Source organism: Notothenia rossii (genome assembly GCF_949606895.1).
Source record: "Notothenia rossii genome assembly, chromosome: 5".
Classification (NCBI taxonomy): Eukaryota; Metazoa; Chordata; class Actinopteri; order Perciformes; family Nototheniidae; genus Notothenia; species Notothenia rossii.
The window spans coordinates 62,429,559-62,447,907 of NC_136903.1; the positions used below are offsets into that span (position 1 = coordinate 62,429,559).

General features: G+C 39.6%; 1 protein-coding gene across 1 annotated transcript; it reads left to right on the forward strand.

The window, feature by feature from the left end:
- The first annotated feature begins 705 nt into the window (after window positions 1-705).
- cept1b (choline/ethanolamine phosphotransferase 1b) lies at window positions 706-17,185 on the forward strand. Its single transcript, XM_079683362.1, has 10 exons — window positions 706-922; window positions 2,715-3,012; window positions 5,961-6,135; window positions 6,968-7,115; window positions 7,205-7,346; window positions 12,946-13,030; window positions 13,324-13,455; window positions 13,885-14,043; window positions 14,158-14,283; window positions 15,163-17,185. Exons 2-10 carry the CDS (start codon window positions 2,816-2,818, stop codon window positions 15,283-15,285), a joined length of 1,287 nt encoding a protein of 428 aa, XP_079539488.1. The 5' UTR covers window positions 706-922; window positions 2,715-2,815; the 3' UTR covers window positions 15,286-17,185.
- Window positions 17,186-18,349: the final 1,164 nt, after the last annotated feature.

The window sequence follows — 18,349 nt, forward strand, 5'->3', positions numbered from 1 at the left end:
CCCAAGAAAATATCTTTGGACCCACTTGAGGGTCCCAACCCCAAGGTTGAGAACCACGGGTTTAGAGGAGGTGTTTTTAAAGTCAGAGAATTCAGACCTACTGCAGACAAAGTCTGGAACAAGATACCTCATCCCCTTTAGGTTTCCTGGATTGATCTTGGCTATATATTATTTGATCCCATTGACACTATTGCTGTTTGACATGACGTTACACTAAACCAAATACATTTAGAGAAGGTCTGTCTTGAGACATGTATCACTTTCTAACTAAGGAGAGGGGAAAATGTTTGCCCCAAACTATATTTGACCATTTAACTGCTGCATTAATTTGTATGTTGGACAGGACGGAGATACAAATGTGTTTAACTAAATCTAAAGTAACTAAAGCTGTCATAAAAAATGTAGTGGAGTAAAATGATAAAGTTGCATTAAATGTAAATATTCAACTGAAGTATGAATTACAGTAGTTCGACTCCACCACTCCTGAGAACTTCTTCTACCATAATACCGTTTTTTTCCTGTGGACACCAGAAAAAAACCATTAAACAATTCAAATAGGACGTCCCTTGCTTTTGGTGCATTTTAAACTTCAAAATGCGTGCACAGTTTCATTTTAGGAAAAACAATGTTAAATTGAATTTCTCCTTGAATAGCCTGGGAGACCAAACTCAGGGCCTATGATGATTAGAACAACGCGAGATTTCCTTGATGGCTAACGTGAACTGACGTGAACTAGCTGCAACAACCACTGTGACACCGGTACTGGTGATCCACCTCCAGCTGCAAATCGTCCCTCCGGTGGTCTACGTCTGATAGAGAGAAACGTATAAACTAACCACCCACAGAGGGGTCCTGTCTGCTGGCTTGAAGCGCCCTCCTTGCCCCTCGGACTGTCCGCTGCTCTCGTCCTTTAATCGGCCAGGTCAGTCGGTGTTACATCCGTCAGTTAGCTGTCTCTGGGGTTAGCTCGTCAAGCTAACTTCAACTAGCCGCACTCATCAGCGCAGGTGTCAAGAGTACACTCTACATTCATCAATATTTTTAAGAGGCGATGATATTTTCATTAATGATGGTGTGAATAAGTGATAATAAGCCAACATGAAGCAAACTATTTAAAAATATTAAAGTGACAACATTGTCTTCCGTAGCTACCAGCTAATGCTAATTTTCAACAGTAGCAATACTGAAAGGAAGCAGCTAGCATGCTAGCATTAGCAAACCGCTGGTAGCAGGTTGTTTTGCTAACGTCAGTAGCTCATGTGTTGCTGACAGTCACAATAAATGGGTTAGTACTACGGACACGGTCCATCAAGTAGATCACACACTGTCTTTGGTTGTTACAGTTGGCAACAGTTATCTGAATAAACCCTGTCAATGTCTGCAGATAATGGGGTCTTATTTGGTATTCATGTGTTCATAGTTGATATTCATGTCAGGTACTTAGTGCAGTCATGTGGTTAGTACTGTAGTATACACTCTGATGTAAGCCCTGGTGCTAACAATAACACGTGTGTGTTCAGGGCAGTTTCTGATCATTTTGGTGGTGGAGAGCAACTAAGTATATTTACTCAACTACTGTACTTAAGTTCAATTTAGAGGGACCTGTACTTTACTTGAGTATTTACATTTTGTACTACTTGATCCTCCACTCCACTTGATTTCAGAGGCAATTATGTTCTTTATATCCTACTACTTTTTTATTTAATTTGATAACTTAAGTTACTTGAGTGATTTAAATTATAATTGCAAAACATGTTCACCACTAAATAATGATGTATCATTAGACATGATTCATCTGGATACGTATATGTCCTCTTTATATACAGTCTTTATTGGTCTGTATATCTAGATGTCAAAGCATTTGCTGTACTTTTGTATAATTTTCTTTTTTCAATGTTTTACTTTTATGTTTACACTGGCATTAGTAATTTGAAATAGTCATGTACTTTATCCACCCCCAGTGACTAATCTCTCTCGCCTGATATTAGACTTATGTTTCACTTGTTATTATAATATCTAAACCAGTGGCAGACTTATTATCAGACTTGTCTTGGGACTGATCTGAACCGAATTTTAATAATGGGTGCTGATCCTGACATAATGAACTAATCAGTTCCATATATTGATCCAGCTGGCCTATTGTCGTGTGTTTAGCTCTATACAGTATTTAATGGTGCAATTATAAGCACCGTTAATCCTAAAATATTGTAGCAGAAATAAATAATATGTTGTATTACTTAAAGCTCTTTAAAGATGTCACGAAGTACTTATATATTTTTGTCTCCCAGAATTATTTGAGATTGAGGTACAGTTTGTGCCGCCAAAACGTAACATGAGACAGTCTGCAGTCTGAGGAGCTAGTAGCAGAGGGCTTACTCAATGTGTCCTTTGTTTGGAAATATTTTATTCTTGAAATACAGAAAAGCAAGAGAGCAGCTTGTAATGTGTGTACATCAACATCCTGAGCGGCTTCTTACAATAATGCTAATTTAATTTAGCATCTGCAAAAGCATCACGTGAAAGAACCTCAGGAGTTCATGCTAGCCAAATACTAAATATCTGTATCTGCACATATTAAAATGCAGGTATTGGTTTAGATCTGACAGAAAGTATAACAAATAATCATCAGATTAAACAATGATGAAACGCTCTTCAAATATATTTTCACGGGACAGTATCGTGACAGTGGTCTCTTCTTTGTACGTATTTTGCAGCCTCATCCAGCCCCACTGTGGATCTTTAGCCCCTCCGGCAGGACAGTGGCAGAGGCGGAGCCAGAGCCATCGGGGACCATAGCAGCAGGCAGCAGGGCTCTATGAGCGCCACGGGGCAGCAGCAGCAGCAAGGGGGGGGCCTGCGTTCTCGCCGAGGCCTTGGCCGGGAAAAGGACCCTGGGCCGGGCCTGGGCATGGAGGCGGCCTGCTGGCTGGCCCCCGGAGTGCTGCGCAGGCTGATCGAGCTGCCCACACCCCCCCTGTCCCGACACCAGCTCAAGAGACTGGAGGAGCACAGGTGAGCCAGCTGACTGAGACGCTCAGGGAAAACCTTACACCAGGGGTCAGCAACCTTTCTGATATGAAGTGCCTTTTAAAAAAATTAAAATGTGATCAGTGTGCCAAATCCACATTAAGATCACTATGACACGCACATGCCATGGCATGACCACCCAAACAGAAAGATATGGACACAAGATGTGTGCATATTATTATGGTACTCACCTCCTCTAGTGGGGTCCGGGGGCATGCTCCCCCGGGAAGATTTTTTTTTTATATTGAAGTTAAAAGCATCAATCTGATGCACTTTGAGAGCAACATTAGGATACAGCTCTCAACACCCATTTTAGACCCTCCAGAAAAACGCGATCCTGCGATCGCAAAATTTACCGCATAATCAGCAAAATGGCGCAGATTTTTAAAAGGCCGCATATTTATCAAAAGGCCGCATAATCCCCGCATTTTTCCACACAAAGTTGAGGAAAAAAAAGTTAACTCGTGAAGTAGTGATGATGATGACGCGACGTCATCAGCTCGCGCATCACAGAAGGTAAACAACACCGTAGAGTGAACGTGTGGAGCTCACACGAGAGAGAAAACACCAAGATGAAAAAATCTGATCCATCTCATTTACCGACGAACATTTCTGCTAAAGACCGAGCAAAGCAGTACCCCGATGTCTTGCACGAAAGTGGGGGGAAACTATTCTGCACCCCGTGCATCTGTGTGTTGGAGCATAAGTCTTAGAGAAAATCGACGGTGACGACTCACTTTGATTCATTCAAACATTCAAAATGCTTTCTGCTGCTGCAGACAAGAAAGCCAAACAACTCACGTTCACCGAGGCATCAACCTCCAAAACCCTTTCGAGGGCTACAAGAAAAAAAGTGAGTAGCCTACAAGGTGTGTGTGTGTGTGTGTGTGTGTGTGTGTGTGTGTGTGTGTGTGTGTGTGTGTGTGTGTGTGTGTGTGTGTGTGTGTGTGTGTGTGTGTGTGTGTGTGTGTGTGTGTGTGTGTGTGTGTGTGTGTGTGTGTGTGTGTGTGTGTGTGTGTGTGTGTGTGTGTGTGTGTGTGTGTGTGTGTGTGTGTGTGTGTGTGTGTGTGTGTGTGGTAAGGCAAGGCACCAGAGGATCCACATGGTTCAGCACCACGGCTGTGATGTAAGCGAATTTTACCTCATGAAATCACATAAAAACCCCGCATGTTTAATCAAGGATTTTAGCCCGCCTTTTTGCTGGAGGCTCTACCATATGAAACGGAACTGTAAACAGATTTACTTTTTCTTTACGGATATTTTACAAATCACTCCCTTTTCAAACTCTATTCCTGTTTATTAATAATAACTTTCTTTTACCGTCATATAGTATTTTATACCTGTTTTTTTATTTATTCTCTTTATAACTATAATGATCGTATAAAGGTGTGCCTTTACCTCACTCAGCTGAGGTTATCAGCCTCTTAGTCTGACAGATGAGCTCTCTTCCACCTGGTTGTAGAAAAAGCTCTTTATATCCCTTAGCATAGCTAGCTAACCGGATGCAATAATCCCCGGTACCGCTCTCTCTCTCTCGCTCGCTCACACAAAATACGCTCGTGCCACACACGCAGGGCCGAGCTTGAATGACACACAGAGACCCAGAAGTAGTTGTAGGCCTACTGTAATGTAGCATATTATTTTCTATGGCGTTATTGTATGATCAGTATGACAGACAGGGACTGACTGGGACTGAAAATCAGCCTGGGAATCTCATCCAGACCAGCCCATGTGAACTGTCAACGGGGGGAGGGAACGGTGGACCTAGTGGCCCGATGGCCAGTCCGCCACTTGATGGCAGATGAACAGATCGCCACTGGGCTTACAACTAAAGACACAGCCACGCAAAAACTGTGGCATGTGTACAGCTCTGTGTACTACAATTTTGGAAGTGCTGGAGCGGCATTCCGTGGGCCGGGCCCTCCGTCAGCACTACACCACGTTTTGACACGTTAGGCTCGTGTTGTGTTCAAGGAACCTGTCCTTGGCCAGGAGAAACAGGCAGTCGCTTGGTTAATTCTGTTGCGGTCTAAATTTCTTAAATGTTTTGTTTCCTTCTGCGCTGTGTTGCGTGCATGGCTTCCTTCTGCAGGTAACGGGGAGACGCGCTCTGGCGACGGTCTCGTTCAGGATCCGAAAATACAATTTAAATATTTTAGGGTTGCCGACCCCTGCCTTACACTATAAGTTGGATCATTATGTATTCCTAAGGGAAATACTTGTTCCAGAGATTGCTAAAAAATGAAACAACATGGTAATAGAACTTAAAAACATACCATGGTTGCAAAATAATTAAATAAAATTCCAGTTTCACAAGTAGGTTTCACAAATAGGATGCATTTAGTCAAATAATTTAAAACTTAGTTACTGTTTGAGATTGATCATTCTCAACATTTTTTTTTTATGTTTCTGATAATATCAGAAACTTATCTGATTACATAGGGTATGCATACCAGTATTTGATTAACATTCAAAATTGGCATTATACAGAAAACATTAAGAGACCACTGCAGAATGATCAGTTTCTCTGGTTTTTACTATTTATAGGTATGTGTTTGAGTTTGTTTGATTCTATAAACTACTGAAAACATTTCTATCAACAGACACTGGAATGGAATGGCTGCCAATGCTGCCATACATGTAGAGATTGAGATTTAAGAAACATTTGGAGTGTTTTTCCCCAGAGCTGTATGTATTCAGTATAGTTGTACAGTTGTTTATTATAATAAACTATATCACAATTGCAGCTTTGAAAATTATAATCTTTCCTATAGCATTTCAGTATTAAAACAAGTTATGTTCCATCCCTAATACAAGTTAGTTGTATTTGTATTCCACTGCTCTCATCACGACTCCTATATTGTGTCACCATCATTATTTCTGATAAATCTCCAGTGTAAATCCTCTCCTGGCTGCTGTTCCCCCCCCCACAGGTACAGCAGTGCGGGGCGCTCCCTGCTGGAGCCGCTGATGCAGCGTTACTGGGAGTGGTTGGTGGGACGAGTCCCCGCTTGGATCGCCCCCAACCTCATCACCATCATCGGCCTGGCCACCAACGTCTTCACCACCCTGGTGCTCATCTACTACTGCCCCACGGCCACTGAACAGGTCAGGGTTCATCTTAAAGCATTTTAAATGTTAAAATTACTAATTCACTCCAGTTGCTTCTCCATATTGGATTTGTATCTGTAATGATACTGTGAATAAAAAACAAAATATTATGAAAATCAGCATGAAAGGTAGCTGCAGGAAGGGTTTTAATGTAAAACATTTGCAGTAGGTTTTTGTGAGTTTTTACAGCAAAGGAGAATACATTAGAATAAAGCCATGAATAAAAGCATGTTTTTGTGTTGTTTAAAAGACACTGAAGGAGCTGCAGAGTTGATGGAATATAAATTGGCATTAAGAGGACATTAAAGCAGATGAAGAAAAACTATTGCCATTATGTTGTAATACGAGACTACATATTGTTTTGAGTTTCTTATACTGTCAGAGTAGTCTTTTCCTGGTTTTGAGGCTGCATTCCATTGTATGTGAATGTGCTTTCTGAACTTACTGGACTTTCCTAGCTGTTATACTATTCGCCTTTACCCACTTAATCATTAAATCCACTTTACTGATGATTATTTATCAGAATTTTCTCCATGTGTAAATAATTTGTGAAGGAAAAAAAATCAAACCATACATTATTGTCCTAATATCATCATTGAGGTATTTGATCAGATATATCGTGATATTTTTGTTTCTCCATATTGCAGAGCCCCAAAGCACATCAGAAACAGGGAGGTTTTACTTAATTAATAACTTAATTCAATAGTTGAGTATCAATATCTTAAGGGAGGTATAGTATCAAGTAATTCTTTTGTCTGGGTCACCTGATCTGAGATCTCTTTTACCTGTTATGTGCTTTGAGTTTGATATGAATGTGTGTGTGTTTCAGGCTCCTCTCTGGGCGTACCTGCTGTGTGCGGTGGGTCTGTTCATCTACCAGTCGTTGGACGCCATTGATGGGAAGCAGGCGAGACGCACCAACAGCAGCTCTCCGCTGGGCGAGCTGTTCGACCACGGCTGTGACTCCCTCTCCACCGGTCAGTTCTCTCCGGCTGGACTCTGATCCACTTTGTCTTTATTCTGAGACTCGTTCTCTAAAGCTGACTGTGTTCATGTGTGTGTGCAGTGTTTGTGGTGTTGGGAACCAGTATAGCCGTGCAGATGGGCACCAACCCGGACTGGATGTTCTTCTGTTGCTTCGCCGGGATGTTCATGTTCTACTGCGCTCACTGGCAAACATACGTGTCAGGAACGCTGCGCTTCGGCATGTAAGTCAAGCGGCTTGTTATTTGTTGGTTTGATGGTTTAAGTTATAAAGGTTTTCATTTTACCCGAATACCTGATTTTAAATGATTTAAAAACATATTTTTTTCTTGCATTCAACAAAAACATATAACATGCACTATTATTAATTTTGTCTTAAATTGTATTATTCATTTTACATTTCAAATTAATAACAGAAACACTAAGGCATTATATTATATATTTAAATACCCACAAAATGAAAACAATACAATTATACAACAACAAATCTTTCTCTTAGTTTATTGGTTAAAAATACACACAGTAAGAGAAAATTGAAAAAAGAAGCAAACTCCAATATATATATATATATATATATATATATATTCTGTTATTAGACATTAAAACATATATGTGTGGGGGAAACTTCTGTGTAGCAGTGCAAGAGGAGTCACCGACTCAGGAAGGAGACACGGGGAGAGCTGGAGCTTTGATGTCAAACACTGATGGTTTATTTAGGAGCTTCGGCCGGAGAATTCACAAAACAAGTCTAAGAGCCAGAGCTGCTGACTTCACGGGAGAGTTGCCACGTCAATTCTGGAGCGCCTCTCTCTCGTTAGACCTTTTAACTGGTTCACAGAGAGTAATCAACATATTTGGGGAGATAGCCTAAAACAGCTGGGAACACTGAGTTACTTGCGTCTGACACTTATGAACTCGAATATTTCACACCTTGGAGTCCACAAACACAGAGAAGGAAGTGTTCCAGTGTACCCACAACAATAAACCATCTGTGACCTAGAGTTTCCCGGTCATAGACTGGTAACAACAACAACATTGTGGCTGAAGCAGGCAAGCAGCCCATTTCCTTAAAGTGGACCTATCATGCTATATTTGAATAATATAGTGTAGGACCATACCTATATAAGGCATATTTATACTTTTTATTTTCCAAGATACCAAACAGATCATGCATTTTAGCCATTCCTCATTTCGCTCAATTTAACACTTGTCTTTTCATGGGCTGATTCTGAGAGAACAGCACCATCTACAGGCCTGGCATATGTACTACAGCGTCTCCAGTGCTTTCAAACGGCAATGTCCGTGGCTGTCTCCTCCTGATTGGTGGAGTTGGCCCAATGGCCGTAGCGCAACTTCTGTGACGTCATAGAAGTGTTCAAATTTGGATCAGTCTGTATCAGATCCGTTGCAGCCCCTTTTTAAGAGATTTGGGTATGGACGAAAATAGAGAGGGTTGTGTTTTCTGACACTTGGTGAGTTCCCTGGAACACCGGGGACACATATTCATGTATAAAAGACGTACAAAAGTGCATTTCTCATGATAGGTCACCTTTAAAGCTGGGGTAGGTAAGTTTCAGAAATTGGCTCGAGTGCACTAAAATTTGAAAGTACACAGCCAAAAAGAATCCGCACCTTCCTTCAGACTTCCTTACAGAGCACCTCCTCCGCGAGAGCAAGCTGCAGTAACGTTACATATTAGGCAAGGCTAAACACCTCTAGGTTAGCAATACTACACAGCCAAAGCAACTCCGATATTGACTCTGGTTTGACTTCTCCTAGTTTCCATTTTCTTTTTGTTCTTAATTTGCTCCATTACATTTTTTCTTTTGCGACCATTAGACGATGTTGAACCTAACTCTGCCATGGTGAAAGTGGCCGCCTGTTGCTGGCGAGTGGCGAGTCATTGAAGTACTGCTGCAATGCACGCCCAATGACGGCACGCCCAATGAGGGCACGAGATACATTTGTGCGTGCACGAGATGGAAGGCTGACAGACAGGGCGGCAATCGCCTGGCTAAACGGATTGGTTGTAGTTTTTACAGTATTACGGGTTCCACAGATGACATTTTTTTATGGATTTTTTGTCAAAGCACTTAAGATATTCATTGCTATCGGGATGTTAAGAGCATTCCATGGAATATAACAAAAAGTGTATCTCGAGCTGGTTTCTGAAACTTACCTACCCCACCTTTAATGCTGCGTTCACAACGGACGCGATGCGAATATTCGCTTCGCTCTAAACGCTCCTATCACATCGCTCTAGTCGCTCGAGTTTCACCGCGGTTGCCAGCTGTGTTTACTCGCATCATTCAAACAAGACGCACTGGCTCGGGAGCTACAACCACAACAAAATGAACATATTTGACCGTGATTAAATTGTAATACACGTTTCTAAATGATGCCGACGTAACAACATACTGATACCGGTTAGTAAAAACCATGAATTAATGCTTGACAAGTCTGCAGACAGACGGCAGGCGAAAAACCTGTTTAAAATGCTTGTTTTCTGATTGGAGATTGGGTCGACCAGGCTAAGCTAACGTTGTATGCTTACTTCACACTGATAACAACGGCCTACAGACATAAATAAACCAGCGACTGTATTCGCCATGACATAGACAGTCTGTGGTTTGTACTTGTTTAACTTCTGTACAGTTTCTGAACAGATATGAGGAGCTGTGATCTCTGTGTGCTAACTGCTAACAGCTAATGGCTGATGTTTTCTGGTTGAACGTCAGTGACGGCAGGCTGAGATCCTCACCTCTGATTGGCTTCCGCGAGAACGCGTCACGTGAATTTGATGCTCGAGTTGAACAAATTGAACTCTCGCGTTTGACGCGGCCTCCTTCAATCGCCTCAATCGCGTGATTCGAGCCGCGTCCACCGCTTCATGCGCGCCGTCGGAGCGAATTCGCGTCTGATCGTGTCTCTGCATTGACTTAAAGGCCCAGATACACCGGCCAGTCACCTGAGAAGTCGCCGACACCGACTGTTGCGTCGCCGGACTCTCCTGCGTATTTGCCGACTTCGCGCACTGGAACACACCGCAAATCCGAGCCGAGCACGTATGAACTGCGCGTATGCGTGAGTGGCAACAACTCTCCTTACCAGCAGGCGGCGGTAGTGTGTATTCATCATTCAAAAGAGGCAACAACCGGAACAACCGGAAGACAGAGAAGAAGAACAGACTCCGTGATATAAACAAACAACAAATAGCGTTTTTCTTTCCATTTTCACTGTTGTCCATTGAAAACCGGAACAAACAGGAGCTCTATAAACCGATGAGGTGAAATAGACGTCCGTGTGTGTTCCATCTTCCATTTTAAATCATTTGTTTACCTCCCTCACTTCCGTTAACGCTTCTCATGCACTGATTCGCTAGCTGAACAGCCAATCAGTGTTATCCCTTTGTCCGACTTCCGGTGGTGTTCCCGACGCCGATTCAACATGTTGAATCGGTGATTGGCTGTTCAGCTAGCGAATCAGTGCATGAGAAGCGTTAACGGAAGTGAGGGAGGTAAAGAAATGATTTAAAATGGAAGATGGAACACACACGGACGGCTATTTCACCTCATCGGTTTATAGAGCTCCTGTTCGTTCAGGTTTTCAATGGACGAGAGTGAAAATCTTCTTCTCTGTCTTCCGGTTGTTGCCTCTTTTGAATGATGAATACACACTACCGCCGCCTGCTGGTAAGGACAGTTATTGCCACTCACGCATACGCGCAGTTCATACATGCTCGGCTCGGATTTGCGGTGTGTTCCAGTGCGCGAAGTCGGCAAATACGCAGGAGAGTCCGGCGACGCAACAGTCGGTGTCGGCGTCGGCGACTTCTCAGGTGACTGGCCGGTGTATCTGGGCCTTTACATGTAATCGCGCCGCCCCCAAACGTCGCATCGCGTCCGATGTAATTGCAGCATAAGGGAGATAACAGACGTCAGGGTTGGTCATAAACGTCAAAGGGCAAAAGGTGGATATCTATGAGAATGATTCCCCAACAATATGTACAATATATCTGTTTAAAAATGAAAGGGCTGTACATTCTTTGCAGAAATGTGCAAAACATTTATCATCCTTTTATCTAAATCAGTATTACAAGAACAGTACATTCATGCATTTACTCTCTTTAAACAAATATGGTGCCAAAATCTGAAAAGCCTGTTAGATTCACAAAACAGACAAGAAGCGCGCTGACATTGAAGCTAAACTAAAATACTGAGTAAGAAAGTTCTAAAAACTCCACATTATTAATATTTTATATTTATAAAACAATAATAATACATGCATGTATTTAATATATCACTTTTCTAAGGAATCACAAAAACTTTGCAAAAAGCAACAACATTTTTTTAAAGCATACAAACGCATGCAAAAATGGATGTATTCTGTGTGTTGATTTGACACAACAGAGGTGCAGATGTGTGTATCAGGATTACAGATGTTCACAGCAGCTGTGGGTCCCTGTCTGTGGAACACCACGGTAACCTCCCGCTGCTAACTGCATCTCCTTCACCAGCGACCTCTGACCTCCACTCACATGTCGGTTCTGCTTAAAGCTGCAGCCAGTAAAACATGGCTCAGCTGATCTCAAAAATCCTAATATGTTTGCTAATTCTCAATTTGCTAATTAGGAAATTAGATTTGACTTTGCATTACCAGGTTAGACAAATGTCCATGTGATTGAGTACAGACTGACAGCAGCCTGTGGAGCACAACTGTATAGTTCCAATATTTACATTTTCCTTCCTTTTATGAGAACAAATTCTGAATAATCTACATATTCCTAAACTTCATTTTCTAACTACTGAAAAAAATGATATAACTGCTCTGAAAAGTGAAATTAAATATTATATTTTACAGTGAGAGCAGAAGAGATGCAGTATCGTCATCGTCTCGTCTTAGTCATGTAAAAAAGGTCGTTGACGAACATTTTTCGTCATAGTTTTTGTTAACGAAGTTAACACTGCCCCGCCCCCCCCTGAAAATAATGAGTGACAGGCTGATAGTAGCCTGATAGAAACTTTATTATTCACTTAATGACTGATTGAGATATGATGAAGCTAACTTAATCTCCTAAAATCATGCGATTTATGTAACAGTAAGACAGAGAATAAGTGTGCACCCACATGCAGTATTTTTGTTTTTATATGCTGTTATAAATACTCCTGTTGTCTGCTGTGTTCAGACTAAAGTCCTGTTAGTGATGCCACATTCAGGACATTCAGTGTCCTTTTTTTAACAGAAGACCGTTGCTAGAAGCTACAGCTAGACTGCAGAAGTATTAGTTTTTAGTTGTTGAGGATGGAACACCTTCACATTCAGATATAGGAAGGCTAGACCTATACAATTGGTTTACTTTGGTTTATAATTTAATGTCAAGACATTTATGTTATTTATTTCTGACTTACTTTCTAAATAATAAAAAGGGAGTTCATATTTATCTTACTGCATGTGTTCATTGATGAAAAAGAAGCCATGTGCAGTAATATAGAAAATTGAGGATGCAATGCATTGTTATGCATCGGGATATCGAATCGAAGACAGGATAATCCTAATCGAATCGAATAGTGAGACCAGTGAAGATGCACAGCCCTATTAGCTTAGCATAAAGAATGGAAGTAGGTGGATTGCTGATTGCATTTTAATGAAGCTACTTTTCTGTTAAAAATCCTTCAAAATAACCGTGCTGTGCAGAAGAACCCCAGAGCGCTCCCTCAGCTCCAGGTCCAGCAGCGTGTTGTGGGAGAGGCAGCAGGAGGGCTGCGTGCTGCTGCTGGTCCTCACTAATCCTCACTGTCCTCTCTGCTTCCTCCTCCCTCTCAGCATTGATGTGACTGAGGTGCAACTCTTCATAATAATCATGTATTTGCTGGCCGCCGTGGGAGGATCTGCTTTCTGGCAGTCACTGGTAATTTATGGGTTTTAATTCCTACAGATTGAGATGATGTTGTAATAATGTAAACATTTTCATTTCTTCTTGCTTTTACATTATTTTGTACTGTCATTTTTATCTGAAAATAATAACTAATTTACCATTCTCTAATACTACTCATGATGCTTTTATTGCGGATGCAAAGGTGTATTTACACACATTTACAAGCTACAGAAATATCTGGACGATTAAAGATTGATCAACACATTTTTGGACGTAAATGTCCAATATGTGTTATTATTACTTCCTTTTTCTGTTTTGATTTCTAGATTCCGATCCTAAATATCCAGATGAAAATGGTTCCCGCCATCTGCACTTTTTTAGGAGCCATCTTCTCCTGCACCAATTACTTCCGAGTTATTTTTACAGGAGGTGTGGGCAAAAATGGATCCACGATAGCAGTAAGTCATTTTAGTTTTTATTATATTTATTTATTCTTTTAACATCCAAATAACAACAAATAAATGATATGCTCTGACAAAAAGAGAACAGACACTATCTGTGTGTGTCTGTCATAAGATTGTTAGATCTTCTCATCCGCATGATTACGAGAATTAACATTACATTTGTTGTGACCCAAACTCAAGTATTATTTAATACTATATCTGATAAGCTTTCTGTGTGTCTGTATGCCCCACCATGCAGTATTGTTTTGATATTGAGAAATACTGTGTGCTTCTATGTTGCAGTCATTGCTACATAATGGCACAAATACCAGTAGTTCAAAGTTTCTGACTAGAATAGACATATTTTTATTGGCATCAGTTCAGGTTTCAGATCAGTTTATTATCTTATTAAAATGATCTTTGTTTTTGTGTGCCTGACCTCAGGGAACCAGCGTCCTCTCTCCAGTCTTACATATTGGTTCGGTTATTATTTTGGCGATGATGATATACAAGAAGTCTGCTGTCCAGCTCTTTGAGAAACACCCGTGTCTTTATATCCTGGCATTTGGCTGCGTCTCGGCCAAAATCACCAATAAATTAGTTGTAAGTCAACTCTACTTTTATTAGGATAAAGATTTGAATTTTTTTTGCAGAGATTTTAGTGTCAGAATGAATCTGTTGTGGTGTGATGCCGATTGTTTTTATTTTTGTCTGCAGGTAGCACATATGACAAAAAGTGAGATGCATCTCCACGATTTAGCCTTCCTGGGACCAGGACTACTGTTTCTGGATCAGTATTTCAATAGTTTTATCGACGAGTACCTGGTGCTGTGGATTGCATTGGTGAGTATTTGTTTAAATCTACTCAGCAGTAACATATGTGTATATGTAGTCAGGTTACGTCCTGATTAATCAGTAATGTAGAATACATGTCAGGAATAAGAGATGAAAACACTTATGTCAAAATTGTGAGATAGTAAATTACAATTATTAAATTTGAACATGGTAAGTCACAATTATGAGATATATAGGGTCAGTTAAAAGTATGATTTTATACATTAACAATGAGATATTATAAAACTGAAATGCAGTCCAAATTTCGACTTTAACAATGTTAAATATCATTTGACATGAGATAAGTCAATCATTTTCAAATATAAATCAAAAAGTATGATTTTTATTTGACACATAAATATTTATAACAATCAAATGTTGAGATACTGAGTTAAAATAGAGAAAAGTATGGTTTTATGAATTCAAACCATGGGATAGTAAGAGAAAATGATCAAATATGAAGTCAAAAGTATGGTTTTTATCATTTGAAACTGAGATATTTATGATAAAATCGAAATTAAGATACTTAGTAAAAATGTATACTGATATGCAAAGTCAAAATTGTGAAATATTAAGTTCAAATAATGATTTTAAGACTCGAAAACATGAGGTTTAAATATACGTTTTTATAAATAAAACCACGAGATAAAAAAAATAATTATATAATAACTGAAATGTATGATTTAATTTATGATAAAGTCAAAAGTAAGATAGTGAGTAAAGATGATGAGACTGAAGCAAAGTCAAAAGTCTGAAATTCTATATTGTGATTATAGTTAAAACTATGAGAAAGTAAGTCGAATAGAAGGATTTTCAACTTTTTAGGTAGCGATGCGGTCACTGAGACCCTCCTGTCAGATCAGTGATTCTGTTTCCCTCTCTCTGCAGATCATTTCCTTCTTTGACTTGGTGCGTTACTGTGTCAGTGTTTGCAACCAGATTGCCTGCCATCTTCACATTTTCGTTTTTAAAATTGCGCCTTGCTCAGTGCTCAGCTCCGCTCCTCACTGAGGACACGCCGCCATCACTGACTCTTCCTTCCCGTTAGTCACGCTCTTCTTTTCTTCCTCTGTTTTCCACGTAGCGATGCAGGGGATGGCGTGGTGTAAAAGTATGTGCTTCTGCCAACTGAATGTGTGGACAAATAATATATATTAAGATACTGGAGTATTACTGTCTTTGTTTCATCTTCTGCCGCAGTAATAACAATTCTCCTTCTGACAAACTGGTGAGCAGATACTTCAGGAGAGTACAGGTGCTACTCGGTGTGTACCAGGAGAGCAACTTCATGTGTTTTAACTGTACGTGTGCACAGAAAAAATGTATAGGACATGAATCAAACTCTTTGCTTTAAATGATTATAATTTTTGTAATATTTGCATAACTTCACCTTTTTGCTATTGTAAATACATACTGTTACAGTGTCTGCTTTTTCTTTTAAGTTAAAATCCTGCTTTGACACATGTATATACCCTCATGTTTATTATTTTAATACAACTTTATCTCCTGCACATTAACAGAAACTGCGACTGATCAACAAAAATGTGGTTTTGGAGGAAACTTAATGTCGATCTTAGAGTATTGTTATTGCAAAAAGATTCTCCAACAATGTTTTTTTTAATGTAATATGTTCTACTGAAACTCCTCCGTTAGCCGACACATGCAACTTTTTGGGGCTTTTTCCATGTCTGAGTATGGATTTTGTGTGTTTATTGTCACATGTAGTGTTATTTGTTAATATATATTCTTTATAAGACTTGGGCCTTAAAATGTACTAAAGACACTCCATGTACAAAAGAAAAAAGGAGAGCCACAATCAGAATATTTAAAAAAAAAAAAATCCAAACTCAAGGTTCATTGTTAACGTTTGCAGGTAGGCATTTTAAGTTAAAAATGTAAATGATTGCTCAGATTTCCAAAAATATTGTAATTGTTGGGAACAAAATAACAAATGTCATACATGTGTCTCCTCCACCAGCCCCCTCTTCTCACAGTCAGTGCTTCTCCTTCACTCGCACTTTCTTTTTATATTTTTCAAATTGTCAACAAATCCTCGGAAAAGACTGAACGTGTTAATCCGTCTCTTTACATTTCCTGCCTTCCTTACTCTGTCTGTATCACTCAGCCTCAAACTTATTGGATCTTATACTTTATAAAAATAGAAAAATAAAAAGCTTTTATGCTTAAAAAAAAGAAATGCTGACTTGTATCCAAAAACAGCTGGTTCCTGCAGCTTTTTAACAAGTGTTACTGAAACTGGAGGAACGAGTCCATTTGTTAGGGACTACTTTCAGTGGCGGATTAATCCCCATCTGGTACTGAGTGTTTGTGGCCAAATGAACTGCTGTGTGCGCGTTCATGAAGGAACATGTCATTGCAACAGTGAGCCGCATTTGTGTTTTTATTGATTATACATATCCGTGTCTTTGGACCAATTCATTTCTGGTTATTGGCCTTTTCACAAAACGTGTTGACAAGAGCAAATGACACTCCTTTATTACCAGTGGATGCTGCAAACACTGTTTTTAAAACTTGAAACCCTAAATAACAATTATTCTATTTGTCAAAGTATCGTAAAATATTGTAAAAAAAATGTCCATTTCACTTTTTGATGTTTGTTAATGTCAATGATTCAGTTTAAAGTGATTTGAAACAAATACAATAAGAAACTATATATACTATGTTAGAGGTTGAAAACTTAAAATAAGTGACTGTATACTTTTTTTAAAAAATTAATAACATAATCTGGTTGAGATTTAGTTTCCCCCGAAACCACAAACTGAACCCACTGAAGCAGACATGTGTCGGAGATAAAGTCCCATGATGACATCACAGTTTTGAAGGTGGTGTCTGAAAAGAAACAGATCAAACTTTTGTCCCTGACCGTTAAAATAAAAACCTGTTTTATTTGGACTGTTTAATGTTGCTGCTTCTGAAGAGAGCCTGTAGTGATGTTTCAATATGTCCGTGTCCATTATATATTAGTTAATTGCGTTTTGCATAATGTGCCTGTTTTAAGTTATATTTCGTCCAATCCTATCTGCAGATGCTGCATTAAGCCTCAACATTTTAGTTTAACCTGTTTCCTTTATGACTTCAGGTTCAGGGTGATTTCACCCGGCAGTCCTCTGAACAATGTTGACAAACCCTTCTGCGACCCTGTTAAAGAGTCACTTCAAATCACAACCATATTTTTTTCTTAAATGCCTTGCAGTATGTTAAGATGGAATATTAGCAACATATCAGGAATATTGTAAGATGAATACAATACAGATGCATATCATTAAAGATCAAGTTTTTTTGTTATAAAGATATATAATTTATAAAGAAAAGAATACTAATGATACGAATAAAGTTGGTCCAAGATGAGGCTTTAAAGGTTTTTAAATGAATGCAGTTCAGTCCCAATTGTTTCCACGAAGCTTGGGAGAACACATTTTTTCCACAAAAACAAAATAAGCTTCACTTAAAGAATAAAGCATCCAGATTCTGCGTATGGTTAAAGGCGACCTAATGTGCTTTTAGGATTTTCCAGCCTGCCACTGGACTCACAGCACATTGGAAGTTATAGGGTTAAGGGCTGGATATCTCCAATCAGTTGACCAATCACAACAGAGCCAGCTAACCAATCAGAGCATGGAGGCTCTGGTTTCAGACAGGGTGAAAAGTGGTGCTGCAGCACAGGCAGTGTGAGAACAATAAAGAGCTTTTTGAACATTAAAGCATTGAGACATGTCACAGAGTAGAGGAAGAACATACAAATAGGAACCTGAATATTAGTATATTTCCTCTCTACAAAAAGTATGTAATTGAATGATTATTAAGTGCCTAAACAGCCTTGCAATTGCATGAATAGGTATGACTGGAAAGTTAAGATGGAAAATGATGTGGCATCATGTTTGTCTCCATTGCAGCCGTTTAGCTGTAGTGAGATCAATTACTGAAACTAGATGTCACTGTATAAAATGTATGTGACCCCTACGGTAATCACAGCCTCCTGAAACTATACAAAATACAGTGAGGACAAACAGGCTTTTTAAAGTTGTTTGGATAATTTGAGTGTGGCTATTTAATA

Coding starts and splice junctions, on each gene's coding strand:
- cept1b (XM_079683362.1), top strand. CDS start 2,816: ATGAGCGCCACGGGGCAGCAGCAGCAGCAAGGGGGGGGCCTGCGTTCT. Junction 6,136..6,967: donor GCCCCACGGCCACTGAACAG/GTCAGGGTTCAT, acceptor TGTGTGTTTCAG/GCTCCTCTCTGGGCGTACCT. Junction 14,044..14,157: donor AAATCACCAATAAATTAGTT/GTAAGTCAACTC, acceptor TTTTGTCTGCAG/GTAGCACATATGACAAAAAG.